This window comes from Ctenocephalides felis, unplaced genomic scaffold, assembly GCF_003426905.1.
Source record: "Ctenocephalides felis isolate EL2017-DRISC unplaced genomic scaffold, ASM342690v1 CF-g0.4_SCAFFOLD_03574, whole genome shotgun sequence".
Classification (NCBI taxonomy): Eukaryota; Metazoa; Arthropoda; class Insecta; order Siphonaptera; family Pulicidae; genus Ctenocephalides; species Ctenocephalides felis.
In genome coordinates this window covers 1-13,553 of record NW_020539728.1, presented here as the reverse complement: position 1 = coordinate 13,553, position 13,553 = coordinate 1, and the positions used below count along the sequence as shown (strand labels likewise).

Sequence of the window (13,553 nt, the reverse complement as noted above, 5' to 3'; positions counted from 1 at the left end):
TATATCGAAAATAAATCAAATTTTAATTTTTTTTCTAGCAAAGTTCATAAAGCCCGCTTATATACTTAAAATAAATAATTTAACTTTGTCATTCAGTTTATATAATTCTTATAAATATTAGACAATGTTTTCATTTTAAATTTGATTGGTCAAGTTTTGTTTATTTAGTTTTCTGTAAACATATATAAGTTGTAGTATTTGAAAAAATAATCTATTTTAGCTTACAAAGCCAATAAAAAAAAAAAAAAAATACAGTATTTGAAAATATTTAATTTTCCTCGAATATTTCATTACGGTACGGGAAGTTCAAGCAAATTTGCCTTAAGGCACAATGCCATTTACCATTAGTTTAATTTTAAATCTGACATATACTCTGTTCAGCACAATGTATGGGTTTACCTCCAGTTATTAAGTTTATTTCGAACATTTTGAATATTTTGGAAAAGGATTACTAATTTATCAGAAGATTTAGATTTTTTTTTAATTACAGTATCTGTTACAAGATTTAGATAATGAATTAAAACTAAAGGTTTCATCTAATACTCCAAATATTTTAAGCTACAATTTTGTAATATTTACCTCTTTCTGTTATTAAACAGAATCTTTGGATAATTTTTTTTAGAAATGTAATTTTTTCAGGTAAGGGTGTTCCGATTTATCACAGAAAATACTGTTGAAGAAAAAATAGTTGAAAGAGCAGAAATAAAACTGCGTCTAGATAAAATGGTCATCCAACAGGGTAGATTGATGGATAATAAAGCTGCTCAATTAAATAAGGATGAAATGTTGAACATGATCAGACATGGTGCAAATCATGTGTTTGCTTCAAAAGATTCTGAAATTACTGATGAGGATATAGATACAATCCTAACAAGAGGAGAAAATAAGGTATTTTATGAATGAGAAAGTGAAGTTTACTAATTTAAGATTGAAAAAGACTTGCTTATAATTCAAGAATGTACATTGATAATATGCAAATTTTAGTTATAAAATTATATTATTTCGACAATTCAATATTATTAAATTAATATCTGTAAATTTTATTTGGTTTATTATTATGGATTTCAATTGGATATGGATTATTTTTAAAGTTTAGAATTTTTATTTACTTCTCATTGTTGTTTAGACTGAAGAACAAAGGGCCAAATTAGAATCTCTTGGTGAAAGTTCTCTTCGTAACTTTACTATGGACAATGCACCAAGTGTTTACCAGTTTGAGGGAGAAGATTACAGAGAAAAACATAAGGTAATGTAACTGTATGTAGTAGCATAATATATATTTCTTAATTTGATACTAAACGTAAATATGATTTGTAATTTTTATTTGTAAATTTTGATTTATTACATATTCATAAAAGCATTAGCATTCAACTTAATATTGTTTTCGACCTATGCTTTGTAACTAATGTATAATCAAAATCATATTAAACATATTAATTCAAATGTTTCAATATTGAATAAAATGTAATTAAAGAACTCTTCTGCTTGTTAGCCTTATAATTACTTTTTATGAATTACATTTATTTTATCAATTTTTATGACTTAAATAAAAATTAACATAGGTGTCAGTAGTTGGATCATCTTGGATTGAACCACCAAAAAGAGAAAGGAAAGCAAATTACGCTGTCGATGCATACTTCAGAGAAGCTCTTAGAGTTTCTGAGCCTAAGGCTCCTAAGGTAAAATGATTTTCAAATATTCAGAAGTAATTGGTCTTAGTTTAAATCTTCATATTTAAATTGTTTTTTTTTTCTTATTTTGATTTTCAATACCCTCATTTTTAACTTATAGATTATATTGTAATCTGATTGTTAAAACTAGCAATGATAAAAAAAAAAATGATTTTCAGGCGCCCAGACCTCCCAAGCAACCTATAGTTCAAGATTTTCAATTTTTTCCTCCAAGATTGTTTGAACTACTTGATCAGGAAATTTATTACTTCAGGAAAACACTGGGATATAAGGTAGGATAAAGTACTGAATCAGAGTTATAGCTTCAATATAAATAAGACACATTAAACACATCTTATTAAATCTATTTACCTTAATATGGTAATTACATTATTGGAAGTATGTATGGAAGAGTACTAAAAATTTTGGTGTTATCATAAGGCTTGATTTATCATTGAACCACATATGTCATAAAATTCAATTTCTTATATATATATGTGTCCTAACACTTCAAAAAAAATGATTAGGTTCCCAAAAATCCGGAACTTGGTTCCGAGGCATCGAAAGTGCAGAAGGAAGAGCAAAGAAAGATTGATGATGCTGAACCCTTGTCAGAAGAAGAAATTCAAGAAAAAGAATCACTACTATCTCAAGGTATTATATTTTTTATAAAATTATAAAACTAGTCATCTGTGATTTCAAATGTATTTCAATACACATACATTTGATTTGCTCCCATTGCTTAACTATTGTGATATATAATGTGATAGGTTTTACAAATTGGACAAAACGTGACTTCAACCAGTTTATTAAAGCCAATGAAAAATATGGACGAGATGATATTGACAATATAGCTAGGGATGTGGAAGGCAAAACACCAGAGGAGGTAACACTTTTGAAGTATAAGATAATATTTTAAAACAATATTATTATTTTGTAATATTATCTAATGCTAATTGAATAATTTACAATGTATTATTTTTATAGGTAATAGAATATAGCACAGTATTTTGGGAGCGTTGCCATGAATTACAAGATGTTGAAAGAATAATGGCGCAAATTGAGCGAGGTGAAGCCAAGATTCAGAGACGGTCTTCAATAAAAAAGGCATTGGATAGTAAAATGTCTAGATATAGAGCTCCTTTTCATCAACTTAGAATTTCATATGGTACAAATAAGGGCAAGAATTATACAGAGGAAGAAGATAGATTCTTAGTTTGTATGCTTCATAAGCTTGGATTTGATAAAGAATATGTTTATGAAGAACTGAGAGTAGCTGTTAGGTAATAAAGCAGATATTTATTTATACAATTTGTCTAAATTTTGTATTAAGTGGATATGCTAAAAAAGTTGCAAAATTAATATAAAGAAAATTGTACTTTACTTTGCACCTATACATAAAAAATGTACTTTACTCTGCACCTATACATACAAAATGTAAATTTTTTGATAAAATATTGCATAATTTTAAAAATAGAAAAGATAATGTTTTACTTTTTTTTTTTGAAAACATAGGGTTTGAAATTATTTTGGTATGATTTATAAATAACTTGCATATAGTTTTGAATGTTCTGTAGTTTATAGTTGTTATATTTTCAGATGTGCTCCTCAATTCAGATTTGATTGGTTTTTGAAGTCACGTACAGCCCTAGAATTACAGAGAAGATGTAATACACTTATAACTTTAATTGAAAGGGAAAATCAAGAACTTGAAGAAAGAGAACGTCAGGAGAAAAAGAAAAAGATGCCAAAAGGCTCGACCTCAACTCCATCTATTAGTACAAAATCAGCACAGAAACGCAAGACAGAAAACTCATTGACACCAGAAACAAAATCAAAGAAAAAGAAAAAGTAAATATAAAAATTGATAATATTAAATATGAATAAAATAAATACAAATTTAAGATTTGCATAACACAATTAATTTATAATTTCATAATTATGGCTAGTAATGTGTCTAACTTATTGGTATTTTAGTCTTAAGGATTATCACACATATTTTATCTTTACTACAAGCATAAAATAAAAATTGTTGGTAATATTTTATTTAGTATAATGTAATGATAACAAAAACACAATGTTTGATGTTTTCTTATTGTATTCGATGTCCAATTTTAATTAATATTAATTTAATGTCCAAAATAAAAACAAAATGCATTTATTAAATATTATAAATACATGAGTTTACATTATGAGTTTCATTATTGTTTTTTGTTTCTCATGAAACACAAAGTTGGAGTAAATAATATTATAAAATCACAGCCAATTCATTCATTCATGGTATAATACTTTTTGGTGAATCTAGTAATAGTAATTCTTTTTAAAAGTTACATTACTATCGAAGCTTTGGCATGCATGCAATTTCTTTTTTACAAAATTCCATATTTAGAATTAATGTTCTACCGAGATATTCAAGAAACATACTCATGTGTAACCTACGATCCAATGATTTACAAGATGAAAATGTTAGCTATGTAAAATCGCGCATGCAACGTTTGATGTTCTTTTTATTCAATTTTATTTTAATTTTTATAGTAACAATTCGATTTTGAGACACTATGTAAAATAAATTCTGTCAAGTATTTTTAATTTTGGCATAAACCGCTTTATAACCCTCAATTGCTCATAAGTAATATAATATATTGAGAAAACATTCCGTAACCTATAAAAGCATATGCTAAATCAAAACAAATCGAACGTTTAGAAACGTCAAATGGAAGACTGAAACGAATCGTGGCCAACACAGGTATTAAAAGCTATGCAACATCACCGTTAGGGCAGAACTTGCTTCTGCCAAATTTGTTAGATATTATGTTGGTATCCTGTCCTTGAGTAAGTCCGGCAAATTTGAATTTAATACATAAATTATTAAATAATTATGTTTATATAATATATAAACCTTTTTTGAAATTGTTATTTCAAAATAAAAGAAGAAATAGTAATTTTCACTAATAACTATTTTAATTTATTCATATTTTTTATTATAGCATTCCTCCATCTCATTATATACATTTACCGTAAGAGGGTCGTCATGTGTACCCAGTCTGTTTGTAAACTGGGTAATTCTATAAAATATTTGACATTCAGTCAAATATATATTTTTTAGATATATTTATATATGTTATGAATTAATTTTGTATAGAAACGTTATATTATTATTTGTAAAAACTATAGTTTGTAGTTTAAAACTGTGTTTGTGACATAGTGAAAAAGGGGTTATGATTGCGTTTAGACAGAAAAGTTGATGGCCATCCTTATGTCTACTGATACATTGAAATTAATAATATTTGTTAAGTAGTGACAATAATAAAATATTTATGTGAAAGTTGATAAAATGAGTTTTAAAATATTGGATTTTCATAAGTCTTGAGCGATTTATAAGGCAACTAAATGATGTTCCTAAACCGGGATTTAAACACCACTTGTCAGATTCAGTTTTATGATACATTTTTGAAATATAATATGAGCTGTCAATACAAGAACAACTATAACAATTGTTAAACGAAAAAATTAAGAAATAAAAGAATGTTTGTATTGTTTAGATGAAAATATGCCAACAATGAGTGACAGTGATTCTTGTGTTTCCTCAAAAATACATTATTTAAGAATTTATATTTTTATTATCATTTATATAAAAATTGAGTCAAAAAAATGTTTCTTCAAGCACTAGAAGAAATTATTTCTTACTTTATAATTGATTGAGGGCTCTTTGAGCATCTAATGAAAACCATAAATTTGAAACGATGCAAAGCTTGGCGGGTTCATCTCAAGAGGCTGCAGTAAGTGATTGTGAAATCAATATATATGCAACACATTAAAATTATAACTATGTTGTTATTACTTATTTTAGGATCTATATATTGGACAATCATGGGCCCAGACCAACAAAACAGAATCTGCTGAAAGTGAAATTATATTAGATAATAGATTAAATTCTCACAACAAAAATATCGGTGATATACCCTCATGTTCTGCAGATCAAAATATAATAGAGAATTCTGGCCAACAACATTTTGACATATTAAAGGAGTTGATTGCATTACATAGAGAGCTCGGACAGCTAACTTCTGAATATGTATATTTTTTTATTTAATTTATAAACAATAGAAAGTTGATAATTAGATGGGCTATTAAAAACATAGCATGATATTATTTTATTTCATATTCTAATTTACAAAGATATTAAATTTACAATGAAAAAGCAGAGTTAGTTTCTCCTTTACTTGATTTTTTTAGAATATGCATTTTTTACAATATTACAGTAATTTTTTGCTGTTTAGATGCATTACAATAGTAACAAGTAATAGATAATTGAAGAACCTAGTATTAAATAATTGAACATTAAGTAATTGATTAATTACAGCCTGATCTTCATCCACAATCATTTATCCTTGAGACTCTTGTGCGAAAACACAGATTAAATACAATGATTTTAAAGCTAAATCCAGGAAATAAAGGATATTGTTTTTTATTCAAAATCCTCAAGAAAAATTTAGATACTACTGATAGTTATATGGTAAAACATTTTAATAATCATTTATTCATTTAATGTATCAAATGTATAATAATTAGTGTTTCACAAATGCAAATAATTAACAGGCCAATGTTAACCAAGAGAGTGAATTATTATTTGAAACCAAGTGCTGGGCTTATGAGGATGATGATCTATTACAATACATTGATGATGGACATTTGCCAACTTGCATTATTGATGTCATTGAAACAAACTATCCAAATTTATTTTACTCAAATTTTATTATAACTGAGATTTGGGATTATCGACAGTCTTATGGAAATTTAGTATGTGATATTAACTATACTCTTTTGAGGCCTTCGATACAGGTATATTCAATTAATATTTGATAATAGATTAGCTATTTGTTCAATATATTTATAAATGCCTTTTATTTATTTTACTGAGGTTAATATGCTTAAATATATCTGAAGTCATAATTTTCTGTTAAACTTGTTTTGAAATGTCATTGAATAAAGAATGAAAAATGTTTGTATTTAAATGGAGTGAATGTACAAAATTAAATTGGAGGGGAATATCTGGCACATTAAAAGTTTTTCATATATTTTTAATGAAAACATTGGGACCCAAATAGATATGAAGTTCTTTTGAAAGTTTCACTTTTATTTCAATGTTTGTAACTTCATAAAAAGTGATTTTCTGAAAATGAAACATTTTTCATAATTATGTTAACTTATTTGGTTGTTTGCATAATATTTTAAAATACGTTAACATATTTTCAAACATAGTTTAGATCAGGGCTTCTTAAACTTTTTTATATAGCGACCCCCTTCAAGCGTAGGAAATTTTAAACAACTCGCTCCTTCATACAATGAAATATATATTAAAAAAAAAACTTTTATAACATTTTTTTATTAAAAACATATTATTAACATCAAACAATATTAATGTGTCGGATGTGAATGTTTATTTTTACACAAATAGTTAAATCTAGACTCAATTTGAGTTAGTGCAGATCATAATAAATTTTCAACGTTTATTTGATATTTTGTTTTTATGTATGTTAATGTAAAAAGGCTGATTCACATAAATATGTTGAACAAAATGGCAATAATTTGTTCATTGCCATTTCCGATAGTAGAGGCTATTCAGATTTGATTTCTACCCAAAATTCATGCACAGGCACTTTAGAAAATTTGATTTAGAAGTAGTATCGCTTGTTAATTCTTCTTGTGCTTTTAAGTTTAAAAATTAATTTCTTCCATTTCAATTGTGGATTGCAAATCCATTGTTTTGTATCGATATCATTAGGAAAATACCTATGCATGTAAACTTCTGTATTTATATTTGTATGTAGTGTGTATACTAATTTTAAAATTTTATTTATAATGATTGAAAAGTATCAGATCTTTGTGACCCTTTTCCAGTAATAATGTGACCCACAGTTTAAGAAGCCCTTTAGATACATCTTTAAATTTATCTTCAAATATATAAAAAATATGAAATATTTTTTATTTAATCACAATTTTTTGTTGCATATATTAGAGCATTATAGTGGACGTAGCCTCTCTGACATCGAATGGTGAATGGTCGTCAAAGGAAAAACTTGCATTAGAAGCTGAAATAATTAAAGCTTCAGCCCCACCATTATGCCTTGATCCAGACCCAATACATGGAGAATTAGCTATCACTGCCCAACACACTAGTCAAATCTTTAACACAAGAAGTATTAAGAGGAAGGCTAGAAAATTTTCACAGGTACTTTACATATTTTCATTTATGATAACCTTTCATACCAATTAGACTGACGGTATTGATTTATCCTAATAAGAAATAATATATATATATATATATATATATATATTTTAATTGCAATATTTGTTACAACTGCTAAATAATATAACATCTAGTAACATTAATAAACAATAAAATAAATATAAATAAAATAGAGTACAAAATAAAGTATAGTATTCACATTAAAATGATATTTGTTAGATGATGATTTAATATAAAATAAAAGCAAATAATAAAAATAATAAGTAAAATAAATAAAATTTGTGAATAATAAAAATAATACTAGAAAAACAATAAAGTAGAAAAAAACAATAAGTAACCAATAATAATAAATATAACAAAATAACAATAGTAGAAATAATAATAATAATAAGAAGAAGAAGAAGGAATTAATTTATTAAAATTAATTTTTTTATGTATACAGATTTTTTGTGAAATGCTTGATGACCATTGATATAAATTGATGCTATATTATTTCTTATAATTGACTAATGTTATATGTAAATGACCTGTATTGAGTATGGTTATGTTTGACTGAAAGATTAATTACATATATATAAATGTTATTATTTTTCAGGTTGGCATAAATCGAAAACGAAAATTGATACAATACACTCAATACCATGGGCCAGACTTGTGTGCCTCCATTGCACGCAATCAAAAGTCTAGTCCCTCAAATTGTAAAAAGTATAAACAAACCAATGAGGTATATATTGTCTTTTTATTTGATTCAAAGTTGAACTTGAATGCTTGTATCAAATAAAGTTTTTTTTACAGATTTATATGCCTGCCCCTTCTTTAGATCTTCCTGAATTATCTGTTCCTAGTAATATAGATGTATTTCGTTATGTTAAGGATGAAAATGCATCTTTTATGCAAAATGAAGATTTGTTGAAGCAAATTAATCATGAAGAAAGTCAATTGATAGAGGAATACATATTCAATATTTATAAAAAGGAAGGATTAGTTTGTATAGATAACATAAAACTTTGCATACTTCAAAGGCTGATAAATTTGGAACTGTATGGAGAGTTAACCGTAGAGTATTATCAGAAGGATGGAATTAAAAACTATAGAAGTTGTGAATTTGTTCTAGGTACACATTTTTTAAAATACCTGTTGTTAAGTTCTTAACTAATGAAATCAATGTATTTAGGTACAAGAGCACAAGCCAATAGGTTTTATGATGAATTTAAAGAAATAGTTACTGATGAAGGAAAGGAATGTGTACAAATTACTCACATTGAGCCAGGAAAAGAGTCAGTTGTAACTTATACTGATGCATTAAAAAGAATTGCCGTACGTATAAAATTTTTTACTAGTCCTTAAATGCAAAACGCATTTTTCATGATTGTTATTTAACAGGATTTTTCTATTACTTAAAAAAAAGATTCATACTTAGATTATAGACATTTTGAATCTATTTTGCATTTATGTGAACAAATTAAATTATGTGAATTTAACAATTCATACATTGTTTAAATAATATAAATCAACCACTTATTTTCAATCTTACTAATTATGCAATAATCATGATTTTTTTTTCAATATCCAATATCATATTGGCTTTTACATGTTTCTGTGCCAAAATACTTAAGTTTTTCAACATTTTTGTGGAACAAAATTTTCATTATTCTTCCTATGTACAAAAAAGATTCATGATTATTGACTGGTTAGTACAAAATCTTGTGATGTGTACACATTTTTAGATGCAAAATACCAAGTTCAATATCCACTGATGATGACATCAAATTGTATGTCGAAATGTATGGAATTAAAGATTATTATCTTTATTTTTTCTTTATTTGATGTATCACCCTTAAAGAACTTAGTCATATACTCATATATATATATATATATATATATATATATATATATATATAAATAACTTACTCATATAACGATCTTCTATTTAAATTGATATTTCTTATGGGAATTGTTTCTCCTGGACACAGTATAAGGCTTTAAGTCCTTCAAATCTACAAGTACCTAGACCATCACAACAATTAATGGATAATGCACTTCTAAATCAGACACTGTTGAATTCAAGAAGTAATTTGGATAATTCTTCTGGACTTCCCACCACTTCCCCTGGAGCCAAAGCCAGTTCCAGTTTGATAAGCTCTCTATCAGGCAACTCCAACTTCATAATAAACAATGCAAACTCTAGTGAAATAAATAGTGATATCTCAAATACAATTGTGCAAAGTAACAACTTGGTGAATAATAGTGTTGTTTATAAAAACTATATAGGGTTGGTACCTACTAGTACGATTTCCAGTGATAGACAATATTCTAATATCTCCGGTAACAAACCCATTGCAATGAACGTTAATCAAAATAATATGAATTCAACGGTGCCATTTTTGGTAAGTGTAGAGAATTTACTGCAATGACTTAATTTTTTTTGTTTCATTTTTTGTGGGATGCAATTAGAGGATATCTGCAATCAACATTTTTTAACAATTAGATATTTAGTGCAGGTACAGGTATTCTAATATTTTTTTATATTTTATTTTTGCTTGGTGGAAGATTGAATGAAATGAAATGAAAGTATTTATTTATAGAGTATTATATGGCTCAAAAATGTTTTTAACTTAGTAATTGCTGTTATAGTTATATTACTGAAACACAAAACAAATGTGCCCAATTTACTTTTCAACCGGTAACTAATTTACTTTTTTACTACAGTAAGATAATATAGATAATACTTTAATTACTATAACAATAAATGCATGTTATATATCACCAACTATGTAGGCAAAGTACATTAAAAAAGTAGGTGAAATCATTGATGAAATGATAAAGAAGGGTTTGTCATATTTCGTCATGATAACATTTTTTTATTCAATATCTCTGTTACAACTAACTATGAACTTGAACACATTTATGAATATATAATATAGTCAAAATAATATAATTTCATTTGACACCTAGAAGACTAAATCAAACCTAAATCAAACACAATTGATGAGTTTTTAACATTTCCAAGAAAAAATAAAAATAGAAAATCAGTTACAATACAAGTTATATATATATATATATATATATATATATATATATATATATATATATATTAGAGTGGTCCTTAGAAAGGTCATTTTCGAATTTCCTTGCTCCCAGGGGCTCAAATGGTTCCAAATAGATAAAAAACAATTCTCTGAAAGTTTTAGCTCTTAATATTATCGTTTAGATAGAGCGCAATTCAATCAAAGTTTTGTATGGAAATAGCACAGAAAAATTTTCAAAAATTTTAAAAATGTTTTTAAGATGTAATTTAGCGAACAAATGAATAAATAAAACTCATTCATTTGTTGCTAAGTTATACCTAAAACATTTTTTTTAATCTTTCAAAATGTTTTCTATGCTCTTTCCATACAAACTTTGATTGAATTGCGCTCTATCTAAACGTTAATATTAAGAGCTAAAACTTTCAGAGAATTGTTTTTTATCTATTTGGAACCATTTGAGCCCCTGGGAGCAAGGAAATTCGAAAATGACCATTTTAAGGACCACCCTAAATATATATATATATATATATATTGCTACCAAAAATTGTTAATAATTATTAATTATGTCTTTTATGCTAAAGTTTTGATATTTATGAAAACATTCTTTGTCTGAGTCAACTAAATGTTCAATTTCATTTTTAAGTTCTCTTTCTATAAGACCTTGTTTATCATTTTACTATTTTTTAATTATTATATAATAACATTATGTTCATTAACACAACTAATACAGACTTAAGCACATATCAGATATACATATGTAACCTCCACAAATATAACTATGTGCCTAGAATATTTTTTTATGATGAGCTATTAACAACCACCACTTTCATCTTCTTAAATATTACAATAACATATTGTAAATATTATTGGCAAGTTCTAACAAGCTTTAACTACTCAAAGTGAGACTAAATTTGCATTTTGGAACTGCATGTCCACCCGGGGCCCCCGTGGGCACTTCAATTAAAATAAATCGAGAGGTGTCTGTATATAGATAATGTTTATCTCAAATAATTATATTCTAAAAGCATATTTAAATAATAATAGGCGCAATCATAAATAAAAAAAAATCGCGGAGGATGATTTTTCGAGCGGTTTTCAAGGTGTTCATCATGTTCATATTTCATGCAAAGTGCACATAAGGCATACATTTTTGCAAGTGTAGAAAAAAAATAATTGGTTTACATCTTCTTTCTAGATTTAAATTTAGTCTATAGTTTTCTTCCAACTTCCGCTATGCACAGGAATGCTAATTCTTACTAAAAATACAAAATTGTTTGTTTAATTGTATTTAGCATGTTAAAATTTCAAAAGGATTTTTTTTATTCAGATACTTTATAATTGGCATATAAATTAATAAATTTATATATATATATATATATATATATATATATCTTCTATATATATAAAAATAAGTCGGGTTTTCCTTCCTGACGAAATAACTCCAGAACGCACGAATCGATTTTGACAATTTTGCATTCGTTGGAAAGGTCTCGGGTTCCGCAAGGTTTATAGCTAAGAAAATTAGTGGTGCATGGCATCGTGCCCTAATGCAAATTGCTGGAACTTCACGCACCGTAATTGAAAATTCGAGTAATGACATTAGTTAGAATTAATGACATTAATCAGAATTATGCTTGGTTAAGTCAACGAGCAATTCTTGCCGCAAAGAATAATGATGTACACGCACTGAATTTCACCATTCAATCAAAAATTGCTGGCGATTTGGTGACATACCAATGATTCCGACTGGTCTTCCGTTTGACTTCAAACGATTGCAATTTCCAGTTCGCCTTGCGTTCACAATAACAAGTCGCAAGGCCAATCGCTTAGTTTGCGGGATAAATTTCAAATAGATTATTTAGAAAATCATTGTTTTTCACATGGGCAGTTATACGTTGCCTGTTCACAAGTTAGAAAACCATCCGCTTTGTTTGTGTTAACGTCAGACCAAAAAACAAAAAAATGTGGGTTACCAAAGAGCACAAGAGATGGGGCAAAGAAATTCGAAAACATCCGCATTAAAGACCATCCTAATCATATATTTTCTTTACATAAACTTGTAAACTTTTAAGATTCTATAGCCGTTTTTAATTCTATTGTATGAGGTGTCTGTATCATAAAATAAGTACATATTTTGGATATCTTAAAATGGAGAAAGAAGATTTTAATAAAATTCATATAGTAATATTAATTTTAACAGTTGTAATTTTGAAATTTTCCTCATGAGCTGTTGGTGGTACCACTTTATCTATTTGTGTCAAAATCCAAGTTTAAACATAATTTTTTATTGCGTCAGGCATTGCGCAATCAGGTTACCATTAGGCCTCCAGCTCAAGAAGCCAGTGGTGCACCAGTTCCTGGGCAGAGTGTTCTGGCCGGCCAACAACATCAGGCAACGCCTCAAACTATACCTCGACGTCCTGGAGATCAGCTAATTGAAAAACTCAGGGTTGTGCATAGAGAACTTGCCATGCAACAACGTCTCACTAAAAATATAAATGTGAGTAAATCATAGGCTTGTCAAAACAATAATTCATCAATATATTACAATTTATATTAATGTCTCTTATATTCATTACAGGTAAATTTAAAGGACATTTCATA

At 27.1% G+C, this 13,553-nt stretch overlaps 2 protein-coding genes across 2 annotated transcripts; both read left to right on the top strand.

Moving 5' to 3' along the window:
* Positions 1 to 639: 639 nt before the first annotated feature.
* Positions 640 to 3,640, top strand: LOC113390605 (chromatin-remodeling complex ATPase chain Iswi-like; the record flags this gene model as incomplete). The annotated part of the gene is made up of 8 exons (XM_026626864.1): positions 640 to 888; positions 1,127 to 1,246; positions 1,563 to 1,679; positions 1,850 to 1,963; positions 2,198 to 2,324; positions 2,441 to 2,556; positions 2,658 to 2,953; positions 3,270 to 3,640. Coding segments are annotated over 8 exons (1,395 nt in total), but the record flags the coding sequence as incomplete, so codon positions are not given.
* A 1,773-nt stretch (positions 3,641 to 5,413) lies between these two features.
* LOC113390606 (transcription factor SPT20 homolog) lies at positions 5,414 to 13,449 on the top strand (the record flags this gene model as incomplete). Its single annotated transcript, XM_026626865.1, has 10 exons — positions 5,414 to 5,449; positions 5,521 to 5,745; positions 6,034 to 6,186; positions 6,270 to 6,512; positions 7,690 to 7,902; positions 8,516 to 8,644; positions 8,716 to 9,034; positions 9,095 to 9,237; positions 9,894 to 10,307; positions 13,246 to 13,449. Coding segments are annotated over exons 1-10 (2,079 nt in total), but the record flags the coding sequence as incomplete, so codon positions are not given.
* Positions 13,450 to 13,553: the final 104 nt, after the last annotated feature.